This window comes from Diabrotica virgifera, chromosome 2 (assembly GCF_917563875.1).
Source record: "Diabrotica virgifera virgifera chromosome 2, PGI_DIABVI_V3a".
NCBI classification, from domain to species: domain Eukaryota; kingdom Metazoa; phylum Arthropoda; class Insecta; order Coleoptera; family Chrysomelidae; genus Diabrotica; species Diabrotica virgifera.
In genome coordinates, this window is record NC_065444.1 from 238,220,599 (window position 1) to 238,246,765 (window position 26,167).

The following is a 26,167-nucleotide window of genomic DNA, read 5'->3' on the forward strand; positions in this document are numbered from 1 at the left end:
ATCTCTCGAATAAAAGTTGCTTATTTTTATGTAAGCAATCCAAATCTGTAATAACAAATGGGCGTTTCCGTTTAAGATTTTAAAGTTACCCCAACCCCACCTTCAGAGGATGGAGTGGGGGATCGTCTTTAGTGTTATTCGATAGATTTTTGAAAAATATTAAACGGGTATATTTCAGTTTTTCGATCTAATCTTCATTTCACGAATTATTCGATCGTCCCGCGAATTATTCGATCGTCCCAGGCGACGAGCTCCACCCTGGACACCAGGTACCTCACAGACCATCGCCGTCATGAAATTTGTGTTCACTGACCTCCAAAACCCCCAAATATAAAAATTGAACTCGTTTCCTTCAATATTTCCTGAGTTCTAAATTTTTCATTTTCCATCGCTTCGAGATGCACTTTGAAAATGCATTTTCTCATGCACAAAATTTTTTGCCAGAGATCAATTTAGTTCACAAAATTGCCTCACACTCTCTCGAATTGAATGCAAAAAGTTGCATGACGATTTATCTTACTGCACAAAATTCCTAGGTTTTGGGCTTTTTAGTGCTTCGTTGCTTCGTCTATTTACAAACAAGCTCTTAATGAAAAACTTTAAAACGTAGTAGGATGCAAATAAGTATTTGAAATGTTTAATTATAGATAGAGTTAGAACAAATAAATCGAAAATTTGAATGGTAAAATGATTGTGAAAAGTAATACTTATCGTATCTAGGATGTTTTTAACAGAGTAATGGGGAAGTAGATACATGCAGTAAAATTTTGGTGGGGTGGATCAAGTGGAAAAAAGCGAGTGGTGTATTGTGTGACAAAAAGTTCCTATGAATCTGAAGGAAAAATTCAATAAAACTGAAGTGAAAATAATTCTAGAAGAGATTTAACAATAAACAATATTTGACTATTGATCTAGTTATTCATAATAACATTTCTTTACAATAACCTTTACAAATATTTCATCAGTACTGATATCTGGTATACTGGTATCCCTGTTATAACCATTCAAAAGTTTATTGTTGTTGTCAAAAAACATAACATGTGGTTTTAATGTTGTACTATGTCCATCATTGTCAGTTTCGGTTACGAGTTTCACTGTGTTCCACGAGTAACGAGTTAAATGTAAATATACAATATACTTCTTTACAAACGCATAACATCTTAAAATATCTGAAGTTAGTTTAAAATGAGACGAAAATGCCAAACAATTATGAACTTTCAAATGTTCGATCATTTCATTAGCTGTTCCTTTTTCACAACAATTCTCTATAGGACAACTAAATTGTCTACCTTGTTTACAGTTTAGTTCATGTGATTTCATATCTAAAAATTCAATATAGCTACAACAATCACTACAGATCCATTTGAAAAATTGCATTATGTCAGTTATGATTTCTTTGGGAATTACCCGTTTATTAAATTCACAATATTTGAACCACTGGTGGCAATAGTAACATAGGTAATCTTTGCGTTTGTCAATGAAATAAAAGAGAATTGGACATGTAGATAATGAAAAAATACAATATTCTTGGCATTCAATACATCTTAGATTGACTTCTGATTGTTTTTTTCCAATTTGATGCCCGTCTGGAGCATTTTTGAGTACAGGTTTCCTCACACCGCCTGCATTACTAATTTCAGTTGTCAAAACCTTTAGATTGCGATCAATCAACTTAAATTTAATTTGTACAAAGTTTGACATTTTTGATATATCCACAACAACAAAATCATTAGTACATGGTTTTGGGCCCAATACAATATCAAATTCTTTATTTTCACTACTTACAGTAAATTGATGGTATATATTTTTAGCGCGTTGAAAGTTTCCCATATAAATCAAATCTAATCTTATTGTATTTTCCGACTTACTGCGGACAATATAAATAAAAAACAAATTATCTTCTTCTTGATATATATAAACACTGGGCATTTCTAAATGATCATTCATGTGGAAAACAAACACAGGGCAATCCAATATAGCATCTTTATGGTTGGAACGGAAGTGTCGAAGCATCCGAAAACTCACAATTTCTTCATAACAAATTGGACACTTGCGAATTTTGTTCAAGCATACCTAAAAATGTTTAACAAATTATAATTTTACTATGTATATTATATGTATGTCACTTATTATAAGAATATGTTTATTATACCAGGGCGAATCTGTGAAAAAATGCGACATTTGGATGCGAATTGAACTAATTCAAAATTTAATTCAAAAAAAAATTTTTTTCGACACCCTGTATAAATAATCGCCTCGAACCGTTTTCGGAAGAAATTGTGGTTTCAGTGTGGTTTCAGACCAAAGAAGTCAACTATAGACCAAATACATATGTTAAGAGGTATAATATATGAAAAATGTGTTGAATATAATATACCAATTTAGAAGTTGTACCTATATCCATTTCAAACAGGCGTTTGATGGAGTAGATCGACAAAAGATGTTAAAGCAACTATCTATGCTAGGGATACCCAATAAGTTAGTTGTTAAACTTATAAGAATAACTTTGGAGGGTTCCAAAGCTATGGTGAAAATAGATGGGAGATATGACAGATGCATTTGATATTGAAAATGGAGTTTGACAAGGTGATGCCTTATCAACAACTCTTTTTAATCTAATTTTAGAAGCTTTTGTTAGAAAATTGGATGCAAGCGGTTGTATTAATGCAAGATATATGCAAATATGCGCATATGCGGATGATGTTGCCATAATAAGCCGCGCAGAAATATTGCAACTATCTTAAATAATTCATATTGTCAATTGAAATTGTCAAATTGACGTATATTTCATACCTTCTGTCAATGAAGCAGAAAAATTATATATTGCTCCACAATATTGATATGATATGCAATTATTATATAAAGGTAAATTTAATTAATTGTATTTTGCTTGCAGTACTGCATTTTAATAACTAATTTTATTTACTACATACAATTGTTGATGTTTTCATAACATAACCTGAATCTTATTTTTTCTTCTTATTATTTTTTTTGGACTATGGCCTTGACAATTATCCAGTAACCAGGACTAATATAATTGGCCAATATAATTAGAAGTGCGAATAATAGTACAGAGCGTAGAAATAGGGGTCGCTTTGCCGAACTTGCACGGTCCCAATAGAGCTGAAACGGGAAGCTGCTACGTTTTGTAATAAACTTACGTGCATAGAAATCGGCCCACTTAAAAATTTGGTTATTTTTGATGTTTCATATTTCCTAAACCTAATGGCCGATTTAAGTGATTTTTTGAACATGTTATATCCTGATTCTTTAAAAATCCACTGGAATAATATTGTTGCTAAACAGGTAAATTTTTATTGTATACCGGGTGTATCAATCAAACTGTGTTTTTTTCTCAAAGTTCGCATCATCCTGTGAAATATTCTAGCATATATAAAATACTGAAATTAAAACCCAACTATAGCCTCAGGTTTTCTTAACATTATGTTTTTGATTCATTCGTTTATGTTGGGTAATAAAAAAGTTAGGTACTTTAACAACTAGACATGTTCTTCATCAATACACGGTGTTTTTAAATAAATGCGACAAACTTTAAGGGGTAATTCTGCATGAAAAAATAATGACAGTTGGCTTTATAAACGTATGTCCGCAAATGTTTCGTTTCCGTGATACGGGATGTTGAAACTTTTCTTACAAACTGACGATTTAGTTATTGATTTAAAACCAGTTGATATATGCAAATGGAATTTGGTAGGTTTTAAGAGATAGTTATTGCTGGATTTTTTGATATAAAATTAAGAATTTTATATTCACCATTAGCGTGCATACGGGTAATATGATCGGTCATATTACACGTATGCGCGCCAATAGTGAATATTAAATTCTTAATTGTATGTCAAAAAATGTGCAATAACTACGTCTTAAAACCCACCAAATTTCATTGGCATATCTTAACCGGTTTTAAAGCAATAAAATAAATCGTCAGTTTGTAAGAAAAAATTCAACATCCCGTATCTCGGAAACGAAACATTTGCGGACATACGTTTATAAAGCCAACTGTCATTATTACTTATAGAAATAATAAAACAAGTAAAATATTTGCAACAGAAAAAGCTAAAATTTTGTTTAATAAAATTTTTTACGTATATTGAGTATTTTTGGAGTTATTATCAAAAGAATATGAGAATTACAATAATTTTAAAAATTATGATTTTTTTAAATAATATCTTTTTTCAAAAATATGCATTCTAAACCGATCAAAATTATCGAAAACATTACTAATGCTAATATAAACAAGTTTTTGTATAGACCAGGGCGCATCTGTAAAAATATTAGTACATTTGGACGTTGAGAGGTGACTCAAATTTTTTTGCAGAAATTGCTTGAAAATAAATCAAATAATAATATTTGAGTTATCCTCCCTCTCAAAAAGGTCCGGAACATTGTTTAAATAATCAAAATGTCAAAAAATTAAGGAAAAATTCGATTTTTTTTCTTGGTTTTTTGATTATAACTTTAAAAGTGTTCATTTCCGAGAAAAGTTGTACTGACATAAAAGTTGCGCAATTAAATTTCCTACAATATAGAATTGGTTAAAAATTTAAGAAATAGTCACCCTTGTTGCAAAATAGCAATAATTGTGAAAAAAACATACAAAAACATAAGTTTTTAAACCATTTATGCTACACTTAGGACCTTCATATTTCACCCAGAAAAACTTTATGATAGAGTAAAACAATACTCTAAATTTCATTAAGATCGGTTTAATAGATTTTGTAAAATAAATTTTGCAATACAGCTTTCGCAAAAAAAATTCATTTTTTCAAAATGTTACAGGACTGAAAATAAAGCAGATAGCAAGTTGAATTTTTTTTGCTTATAGAAGTGTACTGTACCTTTCATTTGCAATTTTCAAAATTAAAATCGAATAATTACCACGGCGTCAGAAAATTTTTGAAATAAACAATAATTTTTGATGCTACGCGCAGGACAGCGGAGAGGTTGTTCTGATTGGGCATTCCAATGACCTTTGATAATGATTGATACATTTTAATTTTTATGACATTTCGATATAAATAAATAAATTTGTTTATTGCAAAATAAAAACACTTACTCTATCCTTTGAAATAACACTTTTATTAGCAAAAACTTTCTTTGTTCATATATTTTAACTTAAATAATAAAAGTTTATAATTTTTAAACATATGCAATTGTTTAAACAATATTTCACAAACAATAATAAAATTAGTTTGGTTTTTGTGGAATTAAAAAATTAAAATACAACAAAATATAAAGTAAGAAAATAATATATTAGATAAAGATTGGAAGAAATTTTGGTGGAAATCAACCTGTGTGAATCGAACACCGCTGTCCTGCGCGTAGCACCAAAAATTATTGTTTATTTCAAAAATTTTCTGACGCCGCTTTAATCAATCGATTTTAATTTTGAAAATTGCAAATGAAAGGTACAGTACACTTCTATAAGTAAAAAAAAATTCAACTTGCTATCTGCTTTATTTTCAGTCCTGTAACATTTTGAAAAAATGAATTTTTTTTGCGAAAGCTGTATTGCAAAATTTATTTTACAAAATCTGTTAAACCGATCTTAATGAAATTTACAGTATTGTTTAACTGTATCATAAAGTTTTTCTGGGTGCAATATGAAGGTCCTAAGTGTAGCATAAATGGTTGAAAAACGTAAAATGCGAATACTTGTTTTTGTATGTTTTTTTCACAATTATTGCTATTTTGCAACAAGGGTGACTATTTCTTAAATTTTTAACAAATTCTATATTGTAGGAAATTTAATTACGCAACTTTTATGTCAGTACAACTTTTCTCGGAAATGAATACTTTTAAAGTTATAATCAAAAAACCAAGAAAAAAATCGAATTTTTCCTTAATTTTTTGACATTTTGATTATTTAAACAATGTTCCGGACCTTTTTGAGAGGGAGGATAACTCAAATATTATTATTTGATTTATTTTCAAGCAATTTCTGCAAAAACATTTGAGTCACCTCCCAACGTCCATCTCAAAACAGATCCGCCCTGGACTAGTAAGAATTACTATAAATTTTAATTTTTGTGGAAATGGCGTGTGTTTAATTTTTCACTTTTTTCTATAAAATTCGAAACGGTTCTTTTATTTTCATTATAACTTGCTTAATTTTGACGCTATTATTTGTTCTGAAGCTCATTTGATAGGTATTCCGAAGTGCTTTGACAAATGTTTAGTAGGAATATTTTATACATAGTATCGTTTTCCCGTTATTTAAGCTTCAATACTTAGATTTGAGTACTCGTCGAAAAAAATACACATTCAATTGCCAATTACTCACTTTGAACTAACATAGTTTAGTTCTTTATGTGAGGAATGTATTAAATTTTTTATTATCTTCAATTTCAGTAATAATAACTTTTTTGTAAAAGCTTATAGTTTTTGATTTATACGTGAAAAACCGATTTAAAACATGCATTTTTTACGAAAAAATAAAATTTTTGGTCTTTAATAACTCAAAAAGTGTTGATTTATTTTAATAACTTTATATAACAAATTTTGCTTATAATTTGTCCCTCTATCGACTTATGGTATTATTTTTAATAAAATAATTTTCACCCACGAGAAGGGGTGGCATCCACCCTCAGGGTAAAAGCGCAAATTGGCATCTTGTCACCTTTGTTCCTTGAGGTATCCTCTAAAAACTCACCAATTTTCATGAAAATCGATAAAGGTTCAACGAAATCGGAGGTGAAAACCTTCAGTGACGGACTAATAAAAAATTTCACCCCCGCGTACAAATCTTATAGGACCTAATCTTATATAAAATTTTAAATCCTTCGTTTCCTGAGGTATATTCTGGTATTTCCTTCTATAATACCAAAGATCTGATATCAATAATAAACAAAGTAACCCTACCTCGCACCAAATAGACATAGGTTGAATTCGATTCACGCCAAATAAATGAGAAAAATATGACCAGTTCTATTCCATCATTTTCTTCATAAATTAACTTAGTGAACTCAATAACGGCAAAATTGGATGTCAAATTATACAGGGTGTCCCATAATTAATTGGACATTAGCTAACGCGTGATAGAAGACATCAAAATATTAAGATTTGTAATATTAATATTAAGAAACAAAACATCAATACTCTTGACTCTTGTAACGGCAAAGATATTTTGGTTAATATATTGTGTTGCTTAATATCAAACTTCAAATATCTCGAAAATTAATGATTTTATCGTTAAGACTGAAGAGTGTATTATTCGTTCATAACGATAAAATCATTAGTTTTCGAAATATTTGAAATTAAAAATTAAGCGGCACAATAAATTATTAAAATAACTGTGATGTTAGAGGTTTGACTTCAAATATCTCGAAATCTAATGACTTTATCGTTACAAGTCAAGAGTATATTATTTACAGAGAGAGTCTTGGAGAAATAAAAAAATTGTGCTAAAATGGCTATTCCGCCAGTGGCGTAGAATTTGCGAAGGGTCAGCCATTCGCTGTCCCCTGTCGTACGCCACTGGTAGTAGCCAGAAACCTTTATTTAACATAATTTCATAGGGTTTATAATACCTACACTTTTTTCCAAGTATGAAAAGGATACGCCGAATAGTTTTAAACTACTACGCAAAAATAATTTTTAAATTTTTTTAATAAAACACCCTATAACTCAGTAAGGAGCCATATTTTATTTAAACGATTTTGGTTAAATCTTAATATTTTGATGTCTTCAATCACCCATTAGCTAATGTCCAATTAATTATGGGACACCCTGTATACAACAAATTCGGCCTTGAAACTACTTCATGAATTTATTTTTGCTGTAAAGCGACTCAAAGAAAACGAATCGGTTAAAAAAATCCGATGGTTTCTCGTTTTTTCCCAAATTTTTCACAAATAGTCATCAAATTCCTTTTAAAAATATTATTTATTTTACTTAAAAAAAGAAATTTAGCGACGAAGGTAAATATGCATAAACGAATGGAAATATGATAAGTATATTTTTTATTCTCTAATATTTGATTGGTCCATATACAAGGTGTCCCAAAAGTAGCGGAACGCTGGAATATTTCGTTAACTAAACATCGGATCGAAAACTGAAAAATACGTGTTCAATTATTTTCAAAAATATATCCAATGACACCAAACACCAACCCCCACTACACCCCTTGGAAATGGGGTGGGGGTAACTTTAAAATCTTAAATGGAAACCCCCAGTTTTCTTGCAGATTTGGATTTGTTACGTAAAAGTAAGCAACTTTTATTCAACACATTTTTTCGAACTGTAGATAGATGGCGCTATAATTGGGAAAAACGATTTATCCTGATACCATAGGTAAATTATAGAAACGGTCTAATATCTCGAGAAATACACTTCCAAATGAGAAACCAAAAAAAAAGTTTTTAATACTTTTGGAAAACCTATCGAGTAACACTAAACAGATCCTCCAACAAACTTCCTGGAGGTGGGGTGGGGGGTAACTTTAAAATCTTAAATAGCAACCCACACTTTTTATTACAGATTCGGATTCGTCATGAAAAATTAAGCAATATTTATTCGAAACATTTTTTAGAATTGTTGATAGATGGCGCTTTAATTGGAAAAATACGAGTTATTAGCGCCATCTATCAGCAATTTTAAAAAATGTTTCGAATAATTGGGTGCGTTCGGACGACCACAGCGGCTGGACAGCTGAGCCAGCAGTAGCTGTCAAACGTCACCGCTGGAAGTCAGCCGCTGAGAGATTTACTAAGCTTTCCCTATCACGGCTGGATACAACCACTCAGCCGATTTCTGCTGACAGTCAGCCGCTGTGGTCGTCCGAACGCACCCAATGTTGCTTAATTGTTCATGAAGAATTCGAATCTGCAATAGAAAGTGGGGGTTGTTATTTAAGATTTTAAAGTTACCCCCCACCCCACCTCCAGGGGGTGGGTTGGAGGGTCTTGTTTGGTGTTTATCAATAGGTTTTCGAAAAATATTAAAAACCTGTTTTTTGGTTTCTCATTTTGAGGTGTATTTCTCGAGATATTAGACCGTTTCTATAATTTACCTATGGTATCAGGATAAATCGTTTTTCCCAATTATAGCGCCATATATTCACAGTTCGAAAAAAGGTCTTGAATAAAAGTTGCTTACTTTTACGTAACGAATCCAAATCTGCAAGAAAAATTGGGGGTTTTAATTTGAGATTTTAAAGTTACCTCCCACCCCACCTCCAGGGGGTGTAGTGGGGGTTGGTGTTTGATGTCATTGGATAGATTTTTGAAAATTATTGAAAACGTATTTTTCAGTTTTTCGATCCGATGTTTATTTCACGAAATATTCGACCGTTCCGCTACATTTGGGACACCCTATATAAATAACAACAAAAACCTTTATAGTGTTATCGTGTGTTGTTAGGAAAGAAAAATTATGGTAGGGGAGCAAAGTATGCTAAATATGCAGTCACTCGAGCGCTTTGGGGACCTATTGGGTTGTGAAGAGTAGGTCCTAAAACCAAAAAAAGTTAAGTAAAGTTTTCCATTTTAGTGGGCGCTTGTCATTTTTTAATTTAATTTTCCATTTCCAACAATCGGTTTTTCCGATTATAACGCCATCTATCCATAATTCGAAAAAATGTTTCGAATAAAAGTTACTTATTTTTACGTAAGAAATCCAAATCTGTCATAAAAAATGAGGGTTCCCATTTAAGATTTTAAAGTAACCCCCCACCCCACCTCCGTGGGGCGTCGTGTTTGGCGCCATTCGATAGATTTTTCAAAAATATTGAATAAGTGTGATTTACAGTTTTTCGATCTGATGTTCATTTCGCGAAATATCGTGGGATTCGTATTTAAAATATTAAATTTACCCCCCACCCCTCTCCGTGGGAAGTCATGTTTGGTATCATTCGATAGATTTTTAAAAAATATTGAGCACATATTTTTTAGTTTTTCGATCTGTCAATCATTTCGCGAAATATTCGCTTTTTTCTTGTGAAACTTTGGGACTCGCCCATTACCTTACGCCCGGCTCAAATCGTCAGATTTTTGAAATATACACTCTTTTGCATGTACTTAACTTACCTTATCTTAATCTGACAATTTCGAGTTTTTTTAAGGATAGATTTTTTTTTTTCGGGCCCCCCTTAACGAACCCCCCTGTGTTAAGAGCCAATATATGGTAGAGGTACATGTACAGGGTACCAGGTTTCTCCCCATATGATAATCTGACGCGCTCGAGTAACTGCAAAAATCCCCGCTTGGGCTCCCCTACCATTACTACAAAAAATGTAAATATCTCTTTAATAGTAATTTACGTAACAAGTTCCGAAAGTTATATTTTACGAGACGAGTAGGAAGTTTTCAGGGCGAGCCGTAGGCTAGTCCTGAAATTCTGCGAATCTCGTAAAATCACTTTTGGATCGTGTTACGTACAATATTTTTTCTGCGGCCGTTTTGTATGTTAAAAAGAATATTATGAACTTTTATTAAACACTATAAAGTTACTCTCGTGAATTCAACATTAGAAAAATCTACTTATGAATATTAATAACACAATTATAACAATTACATTGATACCTATTTAGTTTCCCTAATCTCACCTGCAATCATTTCGACTTCACTTTCACTGCTGATTTCCATTTCTTGGAATTGTAAAACGAAAAACTGTGCGAAAACCACGAAAACACATACGAATCTTAAATGACAAGCGTTGTCATAATAAAATACAAAGATATTATTGTCAAAGCCGTTACCTAGCTACCCAAAATCGTCCCGAAAGTAAAAAAAGCGTCCAAAAGTGAAAAAATTAGTCCTGAAAGTACCTACTTTCGGTACGAGTTGTGTAAAATGGTACTTTCGATTTAATAAATCATACCGAAAGTTTTATTTTCGGGACGGCTGCAGAAAAATTTATATAGGGTGTCAATTTAAAAAGTTGCCACCCCGATAATTTGGTCCCTATAGAAAATCTAATAATATATAAAAACAGGTCAAATTTATTTGTGAGGGGGACATTTTATAGACCAGTTTTCAACTAGATTACACTAACCCTCTAGCGGGGACGGACACAACCCCCACAATCTTTAATGGAAAGGGGAGTTGAGTGATACCCAAATTTTAAAGGTCGTTCGATTACCTTTTCAAAAATACCACATACATTATATTTCTTTTCAGTAATTTTATTTTCTTTTATAATTAATTTTAATAATTAAATATCGAGTTCAGAACTCCAAAAATTTTTTTGGAATATTGAACTCCAAATTGAATTTTTTTTGGAATGTTGATGTATTCAGGGCCGGTTGTTCGAACGCTAATCAACAATGATCATTATCAAATAATTAATTACTGTCAATGTCAATTGTTAAAACATAATTAATTACAATTCTGAGACTATAATCAATTAATAGAACAATAATTATTAACATAATTAATAATAAATCTCATAATTGTAATTAATTATGTTTTCAGCGACCCAAACAAAGTTGACATTGACAGTTTTGGTGACAGTAATTAAATATTTAATAATGATCATTGTTGATTAGCGTTCGAACAACCGGCCCTGAGTATTTTTTTGAAGTATTTTTGAAAAAATCAAGTAAAACCGTAAATATATTAAGTATAGAGTTCAGAACTCCAAAATTTTATAGAGTATTGAGTCCAAGATTTTTCCAAAAGTACTGAAAAGAAATATAAGGCATGTGGTATTTTTGAAAAGGTAATTTAATGACCTTCAAAATGAGGTATCACTCAACCCCCCTTTCCATTAAAGATTTTGGGGTTGTGTCCGCCCCCGCTATAGGGTTGATGTAATTTAGTCTACAAAATGTCCCCCTCACAAATAAATTTGGCGTGTTTTTGCATATTTTTAGATTTTCTATAGGGACCAAATTATAGGGAGTGGCAACTTTTCAAATTGACACACTGTATGTACCTATATAAATCTTACCTGTTCGTGATCCTGCACCTCAGAATATCTTAACAATTCTCGACAACCATCAAATCTGTTAATTCATTTAAATAAAATATTTTCAGCAATTTTTCCATATTGTGATTTTACGGCTTCTAACATATGGTTTGATTGTTCCTCAGTTTCATTACATCTTCCACATTGCATAAGCCTGTTCGGATAAACTTTTACAGGTTTCACTGACAAATATTTATGACAAAAACTGCAAAGTAAAGTCTCTAATATATTATCTGGTGGAAGTATAAAAGCCATAATAGTATCGTTTATAAATAGAATCACTAAATATGAATTCATGAAATGACAATCTTCATGCTTTAATAGTCAATCACAAAAAACACAAAATTAAAACTGTATAAAACATTTACTATACTAAATTTACAATCAAGATGTAGTAGAAATAAACAATCAAGACACGTTAAATGCTACTAGGGGCACTCCCGAATCATAATTTACAATGTATATGCATTGTAAATCCCAAATCATGATTTTCAAAGTTTATGCATTGTAAATTATGATTCGGGAGTGCTTCTAAGTAGCATTTAACGTGTCTGGGTTTGTTTATTTCTACTTCATCTTGATTGTAAATTTAATGTAGCCGAAACTCTGTACCAAAGTGTAAAAAGACACCAGATCTGGTATGGGTGCGCATTGACAAAATTCGAAAAAGTGGGGAAAGCTTTTTCACTAATAGACCAGAGAAATTAGCAAAATAAAAGCCTTTCGTGATACTCTTCAATGCAGGTATTTAACACCTGCTTTTGATAAATTTGGTGATGACAATATGTAATAAACAAAATATGCAAAAGATTAAATAGTCCGTTCTTTAAAGGTAAAATATTGCAAAACTTCTAAATTTTAAACAACCGCTTGGATTGACATGAAATTTGGCATACGCATAGCTAACAAGTCAAAGAAAAAAAGTGATATTGTGCCGATGTGTGCTTTTGCTCTAGGGGTGAGTTTCACCCCCCTTTTTGGAGTGAAAAATATATGTTCGAAATAAGCCCGGAAATGAATAAAATGACTAATTCTAAGCAACTTTTGTTCTATAAAGTTTTTTCACCAAGTTAATACTTTTTGAGTTATTTGTGAGTGAATATGTTATTTTTTCTACAAAATAACCACGTTTTCAGACGGTTTTGGCAAATAACTCAAAAAGTAAGTATTTGATCGAAAAAAAAATTCTTATCAAAAATATAGCACGTAAAAAAGTGAAAAACATGGGGTATATACTAGGTCACTATACCTAGTACCTAGAAGCAGAGTTGTAGCTAATGAAAAATAGGTTCATAGTCGTTAAATTCCAAATCGAATATTTGAACGTGCCATAACCACAAAACGAAGAACTTTTTTGGGGAAAACTCATTTTAACTTTTTTTAAAGTGTTTGAAAAATGCTTAGTTTTGTTTTTTTTTTATTTTTAGCATTAAAAGTAAACAAGTTACGCTCAAAATAAAGTTGGTCCCTTTTTTTGGTAAGAAATCGGGAAAATCACCCCTAATTAGCATTTCAAATGAACTTAATTGTTACCACTTCACAAGTTTTTTACTCTCGTATGTATTGATCATATGATCTGTAAGTTTCATCGTTTCAAAGTCCTTATTTTTGAAAGAGCTGTAGTTAAAAGGGCTTGAACGAATCACTTATCACGAGTGTATGCAAATTTGAAAACACCGAATCTTAACCAATTCTTGTCTTAAAGAAAAACAAAAAAATACAAAATATTCACAAAAGTAAAGCCGACTTTTTTTATTGTTTAAGATTTTTGGTATCTCTAACAATTTTTAAGTTATTTTGAAAAAAAGCATTTTTTTCAAAATTAAAATTTTTCAAAATTTTACTTTAAAGCCAATTTTTTTCAAAAATATGCACTTTGAATCGATGAAACTTACAGATCATATAAACAAAACGTAAGTAAAGTAACTTGTGAAGCGGTAACGATTAATTTTATTTAAGTTGCTAATTTGGGAGGGGGTGATCTTCCTGATTTTTTTTTGCCAAAACAAAAGGGACCTACTTTATTTTGAGCGTAACTTGCTTACATTTGATGCTAGAATTTTTTTTAAACAGAAATAAAGCGTTTTTTAAACACTTTAAAAAAGTTGTAATGTGTTTTCCCCAAGTATGCTTCATTAGTTGGATATTTCACATTGAATTATACTATTTGGAATTTTTCGAATATGAACCTATTTTTCATTAGCTATAACCCTGTTTTTGATAGGTACGTTCACCAAGAATAGCTGAAAGTCTGAAATTCTAACTGCCTGCGCGAACAATGAAGTGAGAACGCACTCGGAAGGAAAAAGATAGCCTGTACGCGCGGGTGAACTTTAAAATATAGGTACAATCGGAGACACAAATATAGAAACAGAAACGTAAAGTTTGAATAGTTTCTAATAGGTCCCGTACACAATTATTATTACTGTCATTACTTTTCTTCAGTATATTTGTAGTATTTTTTTTTTACAAAGTGAGATGTAATAAAATAGATCCAACAAAAACCGCTTGTGTTGCTATAAATTATGGCATTATAAACCAAAAATTATATTTTTATATTGACTATTTATACTTTATATTACCATTATATTGACCAAAAGGTTTCGGAGAAAAAGGGCGTAAGCAGTAGGGTAATAAATAAAAATTAGATGTTCGGTCCCGGTGAAGTATAAATATGGTGTCTTTGTACCAGTACCTTTTGTTAAAAGAGATATTTATAACCTTTCTCGTATCCATTTCCATAGCATTTGTCGTCATCGTTTTATTCAGTCCACACAAACTTTTCACTAATTTAAAATCAAAACTGACATTTTTTTCAGCGACATATTGCTTCATAGAAGCCCATACTAACTCTATACGATTCAAATCCGGATAATATCTTGGGTAACCATAAAACTGAATGTCCTTTATCCTCGAGTACCTATTTTGTCAATTTCATAGGTTTTAAACAGAGGTTTGTGTATTTATAATGTCGTATAATTCAAATTTCAACATGTCATCTGTAAAGGAAATATTTCGCGTTGTCAGCCACTGCTGCATTTCTGCTTTCCTGGAAGACATAGTTGGACATTTCTCAGTTTGTACGTTGTGATACGGTGCATTATCAATCACTAAAACGCTGTTCGGGGGCAAATTTGGTATCAGTTTATCCTGAAGCCACTTTTTGTAATTGTCGTAGTTCATTGCATCATGATAATCTCCTGTTTTTATCGTAGGCTTGTAACGCAGATAAGCGTTTTTAACAAAACCACTTTCTCCTCCAGCATGCACTATCACAAGCATCTGTCCTTTAGATACTGGTTTTTGTATGTCCTTGTTTGAACTATCAGACCAGCTCTTTTGGTGGGTATGAGATGAATGGACGTATGTTTCATCCATGTATATAATTGGGCGATTTGCGTTCCTGTAACGTTTCATACTACGTAAGAAATTCAGTCTAAGATGTTGAATATTGGGCTTTTCCATTAATAATTTTCTATTAGTTCTGGTTTTTCGCCAACGAAATCCCATCTTTCTAATTACTGTTCGTAGGCTTTCTATGGAACCTGAGTAGTTGTACTCCTCTGCAAATGTTCTGTGTATGCGTTTCACAGTTGGGACTTGTTTTTGTGTTATACAAAAATTCATTATATAACGTCGAAGACGCCCTATATCAAAATCGTCCAAGCACGTTTTTGATTTTTTCTCTTTTTGTTTGGAGTTACAAATGAGGAATATTCGCCATCTTCAATTAATTGCATTTCCCGAGCAATTTTTTGAACGCTGCTTAAACTAACACCTGTTGCCAATACCACACGTTCCTGCACTTTTTTCAAATCTCTACACGGTTCATTGTTTTTCGCTTCATTTATCATAAAATGAATCACGTTTGCTATCACTTCCCGTGTCTGATTATTTAAAACTTTTCCCTTCAGATTCGATTTAAACAAAATTTGCAAATTTTAAATTGATTCTCCTTTGCGGTTCGTACTTACAAAAAATGTTTCGCAGACTGTACCGACTTGTTCACGTTACAAACGGTAGATATTAAGTGAATGCTCAGTGCGAGATCCGTCGGATGACGAATGCGCATCATGGGCGTGGTTATTTTCAGACTTTCAGCTATTCTTGGTGAACTTATAGAGACCTAAACTATACACCGTTGTTTTTTTTTTTACTTTTTTATAGGATATAGTTTTGCTAAGAATATTTTTTTCGACAAAATGCTTACGGTTTGAGTTATTTGCGAAATACCGTCTATAAACGTGGTTATTTTGTTAAAAAATGAACATATTCACTTGCAAATAACTCGAAAAGTATTAATTTGGTGAAAAAACTCTATAGAACAAAAGTTGCTTAAAAATTAGCGAGTTTATCCAGTTCAGGACTTATCTTGGACATATATTTTTTCACCCCCGAGATGGGGTGAAAGTCACCCCCAGGGCAAAAGCACACATTTCACACATATCACTTTTTTCTTTGACATGTTAGCTATGCGTATGCCAAAGTTCATGTCAATCCAAGCGTTTCTTCAAAATTTACAGCAAAAACCGTGAAAGAATGTACTAAAACCATTCTAAAACGTAATTTTTACTGATAAACATTTTAGAAACAATATAAAGCCGGCCACTCACGGTACCGCGGTGTCGTTCGACAAGATCGTCGATGACATCAATTCTGAAGTACTGCAGCAGACAGGCCAATATCTCTATGGTCAAATTGTACGATTTAGTTGGAGGAACGGTCACACACGATCAAAACTTTTCCAATTGGTCGAATCCGACAAAATTGAACGACGCCGCAGTACCGTGTGTGGCCGGCTTAAGGTTGCTATTTGGTTTTAAATACTAAAGGTGAAGACCGATAAGTTATAAGGAAAAGTGAAACAATTTTACTGAAAAAGTATAGAAAATCGTTGAAAATGAAAGTTTGTAAGGTTATTTTGTTACTTTGTTACTTAGTTATGCAAAAATAGCTTCCAAAGTTGATTTTTTTAAATAATTAATAACTTTTCTAAAAAAAGGACAATTAACTTTAATTTCGCGCGAGAATGGGGAAAATAGCACAAATATTTAGCTAACATTTCAAGAAACTTCACTTAATAGTTACTACAAAATTGAAATTGGTAATCCCACAAAGTTTTAATCTACAACATTATCATGCGTAAACTATTGGGTCTACATAAATTCTGAAAGCATCAAATTAAAAAATTTTCTTCTTCTTTTTCTTTTATACAGGGTGTTAGTAAATAAGTATGCAAAATTTTAATGACTAATTCTACATGAAAAATTAATGCCAGTTTGCTCTATAAACATATGTCCGCAAATGCTTAGTTTCGGAGATACGGGGTGTTGAACTTTTTATTTCAAACTGCCAATTTATCTATTGCTCTAAGACCAGTTGAGCTATGAAAATGAAATTTGGTGAGTTTTAGGAGGTAGTTATTACGAATTTTATGACATACAATTAGGAATTTTGTATTCATCATTGACGCGCCTACGGGCAATGGTCTGAATTATTTTAAAGAAAAAAATAGTACGCCACTGAGACATTTCCAATTAGAAATTATTTTCAAATTCCACGTCTAATTTATGATAAAAAACCTCTCTTGCCTTTTTTTCATATGATGCACCGTTTTTATGCAGAAAAATAAAACATCTTGGCGCATATTTTTCATTTCTTAATACATCATCAAGAACTATCCAATATAATAATACTAAACTAGAACAATAACAGAAAATATTACTAATACCATTTCAACTAGGTGCAAAGCTGCAAGAAATGTTTGAAATGATCTCCTTTACAGGTAACATAAGAATTTTATATTCATCATTGGCGCGCGTACGGGTAATGGTCTGAATTTTTTGAAGAAAAAAATAGTACGCCACTGAGATATGCCAAACTAAAAATCATTTTTGAATTCCTCGTTCAATTGATGACAAAAAATCTTTCTTGCCTTTTTTTCATATGCGGCGCCGTTTTTATGCAAAAAAATTAAACATCTTAACGTTTACAAACTATTTGAACTTAGTTTCTATGCATATGGAAACTACCTCAAATACTTGGTAAGCGTTAAGATGTTTTATTTTTTGTATAAAAACGGCGCCTCGTATGAAAAAAAGGAAAGAAAGATTTTTTATCGTAAATTGAACGAGGAATTCAAAAATGATTTTTAGTTTGACATATCTCAGTGGCGTACTATTTTTTTCTTCAAAAAATTCAGGCCATTACCCGTATGCGCGCCGATGATGAATATAAAATTTTTCTGTTATATGTAAAGGAGATCATTTTAAACATTTCTTGCAGATTTGCACCTAGTTGAAATCTTATTAGTAATATTTTCTGTTACTGTTCTAGTTTAGTATTATTATATTGGATAGTTCTTGATGATGTATTAAGAAATGAAAAATACGCGCCAGATGTTTTATTTTTCTGCATAAAAACGGTGTATCATATGAAAAAAAGGCAAGAGAGGTTTTTTATCATAAATTAGACGTGGAATTTAAAAATAATTTCTAATTCGAAATATCTCAGTGGCGTACTATTTTTTTCTTTAAAATAATTCAGACCATTTCCCGTAGGCGCGCCAATGATGAATACAAAATTCTAAATTGTATGTCAAAAAATTCGTAATAACTACCTCCTAAAACTCACCAAATTTCATTTTCATAGCTCATTTAGTCTTAGAGCAATAAATAAATTGGTAGTTTGAAATAAAAATTTCAACACCCCGTATCTCCGAAACTAAGCATTTGCGGACATATGTTTATGGAGCAAACTGGTATTAATTTTTCATGTAGAATTAGCCCTTAAAATTTTTCATACTTATTTACTAACACCCTGTATAGGCAGTACTGCCTGTTTTTCTTCAACGGTGCCTTTTATTCTGTCCCTAAATTGTCATTCCATCTTTTCCTTGGGCGTCCTATACTTCTTCTGCCTAACGGTGACTTGTCCCTAGCTATTCTTACTATCCTTGACTCAAACATCCTGCTTATGTGTTGATTCCACTCTTCTTTTCTGTTCTTTACCCAGGTATTTATATTGTCTACCCCACATATGCGTCTGATTTCCTCACTTCTTATCCTGTCCTGTAATCCTTTTCCAGCAATCCTTCTTAAGATCTTCATTTCGTTGGTCTCCAGATGTCTTTGTGTTTTGCTTGTAACTGGTCTTGTTTCGGCCGTGAAGTCATAACTGGCCTAATAACTGACTTATATATTCGCACCCATTATTTTTTAAGTGAAAACTTCTTTAGGGACGTTGTGCAGTTTCTTGAGATGGGGAAAAGGCATTGAATTCGAGACCGTCATTGCGACCGTCATCGCGACCGTCATCGCTTCGGCGAAATAAATTTTGTACGTTTATATTATGTTTGTGTATATATAAATTGTGTAGAAGGATTTAAATTTAAAATAAATTTAAAACCTATTTTTGGATGGGAAAAAAGGATTTATTTGGCGACCGTCATCGCAACCGTCATCGCTTCGGTGAAATAAATTTTGTACGTATATATATTATTTGTATATGTATATATAAATTGTGTAGAATTATTTAATTTTAAAATAAATGCAAAACCTATTTGTGGATGGGGAAAAAGGATTTATTTGGCGGCCGTCATCGCGACCGTCATCGCTTCAGTGAAATAAATTTTGTACGTATATATATATAAATAAGCAAAATCATTGGCTAATACTCGTAAAGTGAATGTGAATTTAGTTGGAAATATATAAAATGATGAAGGGTCATCATTCCATACATTTCTGTGCAACTATATACATCGGTGTTTCGGCCTATTTGGGTCTCGTCAGTATAGTCATCATTTTATATATTTCCAACTAAATTCACATTCACTTTACGAGTATTAGCCAATGATTTTGCTTATTTATTTTATATTTGTACTCGATTATCCAACATCATTTTATTTAATAATGTTATGGCTTTTCATTTCCTCAGGTAGCCTTACCTCCTTGGCAATGTTAGTTGTAGCCTTGCGACTGCGGGTCTTCTAACAATCTGACCAAAAATGCCAACCTTGCTCCTGTAGTAATCCTTTTACAAGTTAACAAACAACTTTTTTAACTTGCTACACTATACTGACGAGGCCCAAATAGGCCGAAACACCGGTATATATAGTTGCACAGAAATGTATGGAATGATGACCCTTCATCATTTTACATATTTCCAACTAAATTCACATTCACTTTACGAGTATTAGCCAATGATTTTGCTTATTTATTTTTATATTTGTACTCGATTATCCAACATCATTATATATATATATATATATATATATATATATATATATATATATATATATATATATATATATATATATATATATATATATTATTTGTATGTACCTATATATAAAAATTGTGTAGAATTATTGAATTTTAAAATAAATGCAAAACCTATTTTTGGATGGGGATGGATTCATTCCTTCTAATACGGCCCGGAGTTCTATGGAATCGAATGCCTTATTGTAATCCACAAATGCCAAATGAAGAGGTTCATTGTACTCGTTGCACTTTTAGATGTGTCGTTATTGTCTGTAGTTGTTCTGTAGTACTATGGCAACAGGCTGGTAACTATCGAATTTATTTGATAGTCTGTTAGTAATTATTTTGGTAAGCAGTTTGTACGGATGTAGCAACAGGCTTTATCATCATCATCTTGGTGCTACAGCCCTTAGAGGGCCTCGACCTTCTCAAGCTTTCTACGCCATTCTGTTCTGTCATTTGCTTGCATTTTCCAGTAGCCGACTCCGATCTTCTCGGCAACTTGTGTTACCCCGTCCATCCACCTCAGATTTGGTCTACCCCGTCTTCTCATTCCCACGGGTTGTGCTGTTAGAATCCTTTTCATCATGTTCGATTTAGCGGGCTACATGCCCTGTCCACTGCAGGCGGTTTCGCTTAATTATAGTAGTAATATCTTTTCCATCAAACGTATGCTTGTAGATATTCTGCAGTTCAAAGTTATATCTACGTCTCCATACTCCGTTCTCACAGACCGCTCCGAATATCTTGCGTAGCAACTTTCTTTCAAAAATCGATAGAGCGGATTCATGTTTTAGTTAGCGTCCACGCCTTTGATCCATATGTGAGAACGGGGACTATCAATGTTATACAGCCTTATACGAGTCTTTTGAGACAGACGTTTGTTAGCTGTGTACTTTGATAGACCATCATAACACCTGTTTGCAATTATTATTCGCCTTTTTATTTCCTCTGATGTGTTATTATTGGGGTTAACCGATGTCCCTAGATATATGAACTCTGACCGCTTCGAAGTTTTGGTAATTGATGATTAGATCTGCGTCAACATTTTCAGCTCTTGTATTTCTGTTGGTCGCCATGAATTTGGTTTTATTTTGATTTATATATAACTCCATTCGTTCTGCTGCTGTTACTAGCTCGGTTAGGATTTCCGCAGTTCTCTCCCTGGTTCTTGTTATAATGAGGCAACAGGCTTATTGGTTTGAAATTTTCGCGATTGTGATATATATTATGTGTATGTATATATAAATAGTATAGGACGCACGCAACACGTGTGCAATATAGGTATAGCACGTCTTTTTGGATTGAGAAAAAGCATTGAATTCACGACCGTCATTGCTACGGCGAGATATTAGTAATTTATATACTATAGGTTCATAAATCAGCAAATTCAACTACATCTTAGATATAAAGTTTTTGATGCATGCATTATTCCGATATTAACATATGGGGCACAAACATGGACAACCACAAAAAAGAATATGAACATACTCAGAGGCACTCAACATGCGATGGAAAGAGCAATGCTTGGCATATCAGGACAGGAAAACAAACACATGGATAAGACAGAAAACCAAAGTCGTCGATGTGGTACAAAAATTATTAAAATTGAAATGGGAATACGCTGAACATGTAGCTAGGAGCGATCTAAACAAATGGCACAGAACAACTCTAACCTGGAGACCATAACAACACAAAAGACCCAGAGGCAGACCTCCTATGAGATGGACAGATGATCTGAAACGGACTGCCGGGAAAAATTGGCTACAAGTAGCGTACAACAAAAAACAATGGAAAGGAAGACTTGAAGAGGCTTATGTTCAGATGTGGACGTGAATGGCTAGACGAAGAAGAAGAAGAAGATACTATAGGTTGAATGGAATGACCACATAAGCCGAATGAAAACAAATAGAGTGGTAAGGACGGTGAGATACGGTTCCCCAATAGGAAGACAATCAGTGGGAAGACCACGAAAAAGGTAGAATGACAACCTACTGGAGACAATTTAAAAACAGACAGAGTCATGTCTACACAAAAAGAAGAAGAGGTTGAGTTGCGTATAAGTTCGACCGAAGTTATAATGGTTGGAGGAGGGATGCAGTATGTACCCGAAGGGGCCTGCTTCCAGGGCCGTGCGGTGCTATGATGCGGTGAGGCAGCCGCATCAGGCGGCATCACAAGGGGGGCGGCATAATCAGTAAAATCAAAATACCAATTGAGCCATTCAATAATTAAAAATATGTATAGGACCAAGTGTCAGCCGAAAATATTTAACTGGTGAAGGTTTAATAGAACTTATTTTGACAAATTTAGAAAAATTAGTTCTTGATTTAAAACGGCTCAGAGAATAAGGCTATGATAACGGGTTTAATATGAAAGGAATAAGAAGGGGTGTGCAAAACAGAATATTTGAAAAATATCCGAGGGCGTTTTACGTGCCCTGCGCATGCCACCTTAGTCATAAATGACGCAGCGACTTCTACAGAAACAACAACCTTTTTTTTGTATTACACAAGAACTGTACACTTTTTTTCTGGTTTTACAAAGCGTTAGGTAGTTCTGAAAAAAACATGTTTCACAACTAACACTAAAACCGGTGAGTACTACTAGATAGTGAAGTCGAATAGATGCATTGAAACCTCTAAGATTTTAATTTTGTGAAATACACTGGGGTGCAAAATTAACCGGACACCTTAAAAATGGGACAATTTTGATGTCTCAAATTTCCTGAACCTGTTGACCGATTTAAATGATTTTTTAATATATTACGGCCTTATTCTTTAACAATATTGCTGTAATAGTATTGTTGCTAATCAGTTAAATTTTCATTGTATACCGGGTGTACCAATCAAACTGCGTTTTTTCTCAAAGTTCGCCTCACCCTGTGGAATATTATAGCATTTTTAAAATACTGAAATTAAAATCCAGCTATAGCCTCATGTTTTCTCAACATTTTGTTTTTTGATTTATTCGTTTATGTTGGATAATAAAAAAGTTAGGTACTTTAACAACTATCCATGTTTTTCGTCAATACAGGATGTTTTTAAATAAGTATGGCAAACTTTAAGGGGTAATTCTGCATGAAAAAATAATGACAGTTTGCTTTATAAACTGTATGTCCGCAAATGCTTCATTTCCGAGGTAGGGTGTGTTGAAATTTTTCTTACAAACTGACGATTTATTTCTTGCTTTAAAACCGGTTGAGCTATGCAAATGCAATTTGCTGGGTTTTAAAACGTAGTTATTGTACATTTTTTCACATACAAGTAAGAATTTAATACTCACCATTGGCGCGCATACGGGTAATATGACGGCTCATATTACCCGTATGCGCGCCAATGGTGAATATTCAATTCTTACTTGTGTGTGAAAAAATGTACAATAACTACGTCTTGAAACCCACCAAATTTCATTTGCATATCTCAACCGGTTTTAAAGCAATAAATAAATCGTCAGTTTGTATGAAAAATTTTAACCCCTCTATCTCAGAAACGAAGCATTTGCGGACATAGGTTTATAAAGCAAACTGTCATTATTTTTTCATGTAGAATTATCCCTTGAAGTTTGCCATACCTATTTAAAGACACCCTGTATTGATGAAAAACATGGCTAATTGTTAAACTACCTACATTTTTTACGGTCCAACATAAGCGAATGAAAACATGAGGCTATAGCTGGGTTTTAATTTGAGTATTTTATAAATGCTAGAATATTTCACAGGGTGGTGTGAAGTTTGAGAAAAAAACACAGTTTCATTGGTACACCTGGTATACAATGAAAATTTACCTTTTTTGCAACAATATTATTACAGCGATATTGCTACAGAATAAGAATATATCATATTAAAAGATCACTTAAATCGGACAACAAGGTTAGAAAATTCGAGACATCGAAAATGACCCATTTTTAAGGTGTCCGGTTAATTTTGCACCCCAGTGTATAATAATATAATGCCTTATTCGAAGTAATAGAAGACGTCAACAATTATTCAAAAACTAAAGTCAAAGCACGAGGATTAGTAAAAAAAGAATGTGTGTGCACTTTGTACGCACGTAAGAAGTTATACTTCTATTATTATGATTTCAACGAAATTAATATACTTAACAGGTTATTTGTATTTTATTTAAATATTAAAATAACTTTCTTACCTACCACTTTTAAAAAATTTTTATTAAAACGATACCAAAAATTAAAAAAAAAAAAGAATATGAATCGTCCGTGATTTGAACCCGGGACCTCTCGATCTCTGATCACACGCTCTACCACTGAGCTATATTCCCTTTGCTTTGACAGGTTACAAGATTTCTCATACATACTGACAAATTTAATAGACCAAATGAAGTATACAAAAATAAAAAAATGAATAACCATTTTCAATAAATTGTAAAATTCCCTCATCTTCCTTAGTCTCAGCATCCGTTATGGCTTGCAAATTGTAGAAGCCTCGGGGGTGTTACCAGAGAAGATTCCCATTGTTTTCGGTCTGGTAGGATGTAGAATGACATTTTTGGATGTTGTTTTATGTGCTATTAGATTGAAAACTTAGTTTTTCTTTATACAAAAATACTTTAAATATACTTACTGTTATTATAAAATATCTTATTCCCGAGGAAGACAAATCCAAAGACACAAAAATTGTAATAAATTGATACATTTACTAAAAACACTATTATATCCTTTTAATGACTTATTTGCGCTGATAGCGCTGATAATGCATACATATCTTGAAAGATTAGCAATGAACTACATACTGTCTGTGTGCGCATGCGCCCGGCATTATAAAATTTCGCTCTCGATCGTAAAGAAGTATAACTTCAAAAATATTAAGAATTTATATGCGGTGTAGTTCTTTGGACTTTATTTCATATAAATTCAGTCTAGAAGATGTTGCAACATGTAACTATTTTGTCAGATTATGTAAAAATATTGTAAGAAACTATGAAAAAAATGAAAATTTACTGACAATTTGGCTATGACCAAATGAAAATTTAAATTACTGATAATGAAATTGCAGAAAATTTTGTAAATAAGTTCCGAATTTCTTGCTGAAAATGAATATTGAGGCAAGAGAAAAATGCGTCAATTTGATCTGTGGATCAGCTCTCAACAGAGGAAGATAAATTTAACGTAAAATTTTTTATCTATATTTTAAACATTGCCTTTAATTCTTTGATTGATCGATTTTCGCTTTTAGAAACTCATAATAAAAATTTAAAATTTTTATATATTTTGAAATTGAGGGAAATTAAGAAAAGGGAAAAGGAAAAGATGATAAAATACTAGAAAAATACTAGACAATCTTTTTTCTTCTCTCAATACTTTTCGTAGAAAAAGAATCGGATATAGAGGCAAATGATTTTCTAGAAGAATTATTGCATGATTTATCACAAATGCTACCATACTCCATAAAAACTTTAGAGGTTTTGAACTATTTGTGCCAAAATAACCTAATTTCTTTATACCCAAATATCGTTGTATCACTAAGGGCCGGTATTATCTGTCCCGATTAAACCCCGGTTAGAGGCATTTTGTCATGTGAGGTGCAGAAAGTACCGGCCCTAAGAATTGTATTAACACTCATTAGGTCTCTTGAATAAAAAGAAGTAGTTGCTTTTACTTCCTCGTAATTGAGTATTTACTTAATAGTAATTAAATAAAGCATTAAAAAATGACTTTATTCAATTACTATTAAGTAATTACTTAAATAATTGTAAGTAAAAGCAAATACTTCTTTTTATTCAATAGACCCTCTGTCTCGGTAGCTTGGGGAAAGAAGTTTTTCAAAATTAAAAATGTTTAAAAACTATTTACGAAGCTCCATAAGACAAACAAAACTAAAAAATTAGCACTTATTTCGATAGAGTCCTCACTAGCTGCTACTTTAGACTACACCAATCTGATTGACGAGTCTGCCAAAATTAAAATCAAAAGGATAAAATTGTAATATTCATAAATGTTATTTAACGTTAATACATATTTCA

The 26,167-nt window shown here is 32.3% G+C and overlaps 2 protein-coding genes across 3 annotated transcripts in view; one reads left to right on the forward strand and one right to left on the reverse strand.

Moving 5' to 3' along the window:
- LOC114330885 (neuroendocrine convertase 2) overlaps positions 1-26,167 on the forward strand; it is a 423,318-nt gene that overhangs the window by 337,412 nt on the left and 59,739 nt on the right. The gene's annotated exons all lie outside the window — the stretch shown is intronic.
- Positions 553-26,167, reverse strand: part of LOC114330888 (uncharacterized) — a 41,892-nt gene continuing 16,277 nt past the window's right edge. Inside the window, exon 2 of the mRNA XM_028280312.2 lies at positions 553-2,073. Within this exon, the coding sequence (XP_028136113.1) occupies positions 916-2,073 (1,158 nt within the window). The 3' untranslated portion in view covers positions 553-915. The remainder of the gene's footprint in view (positions 2,074-26,167) is intronic.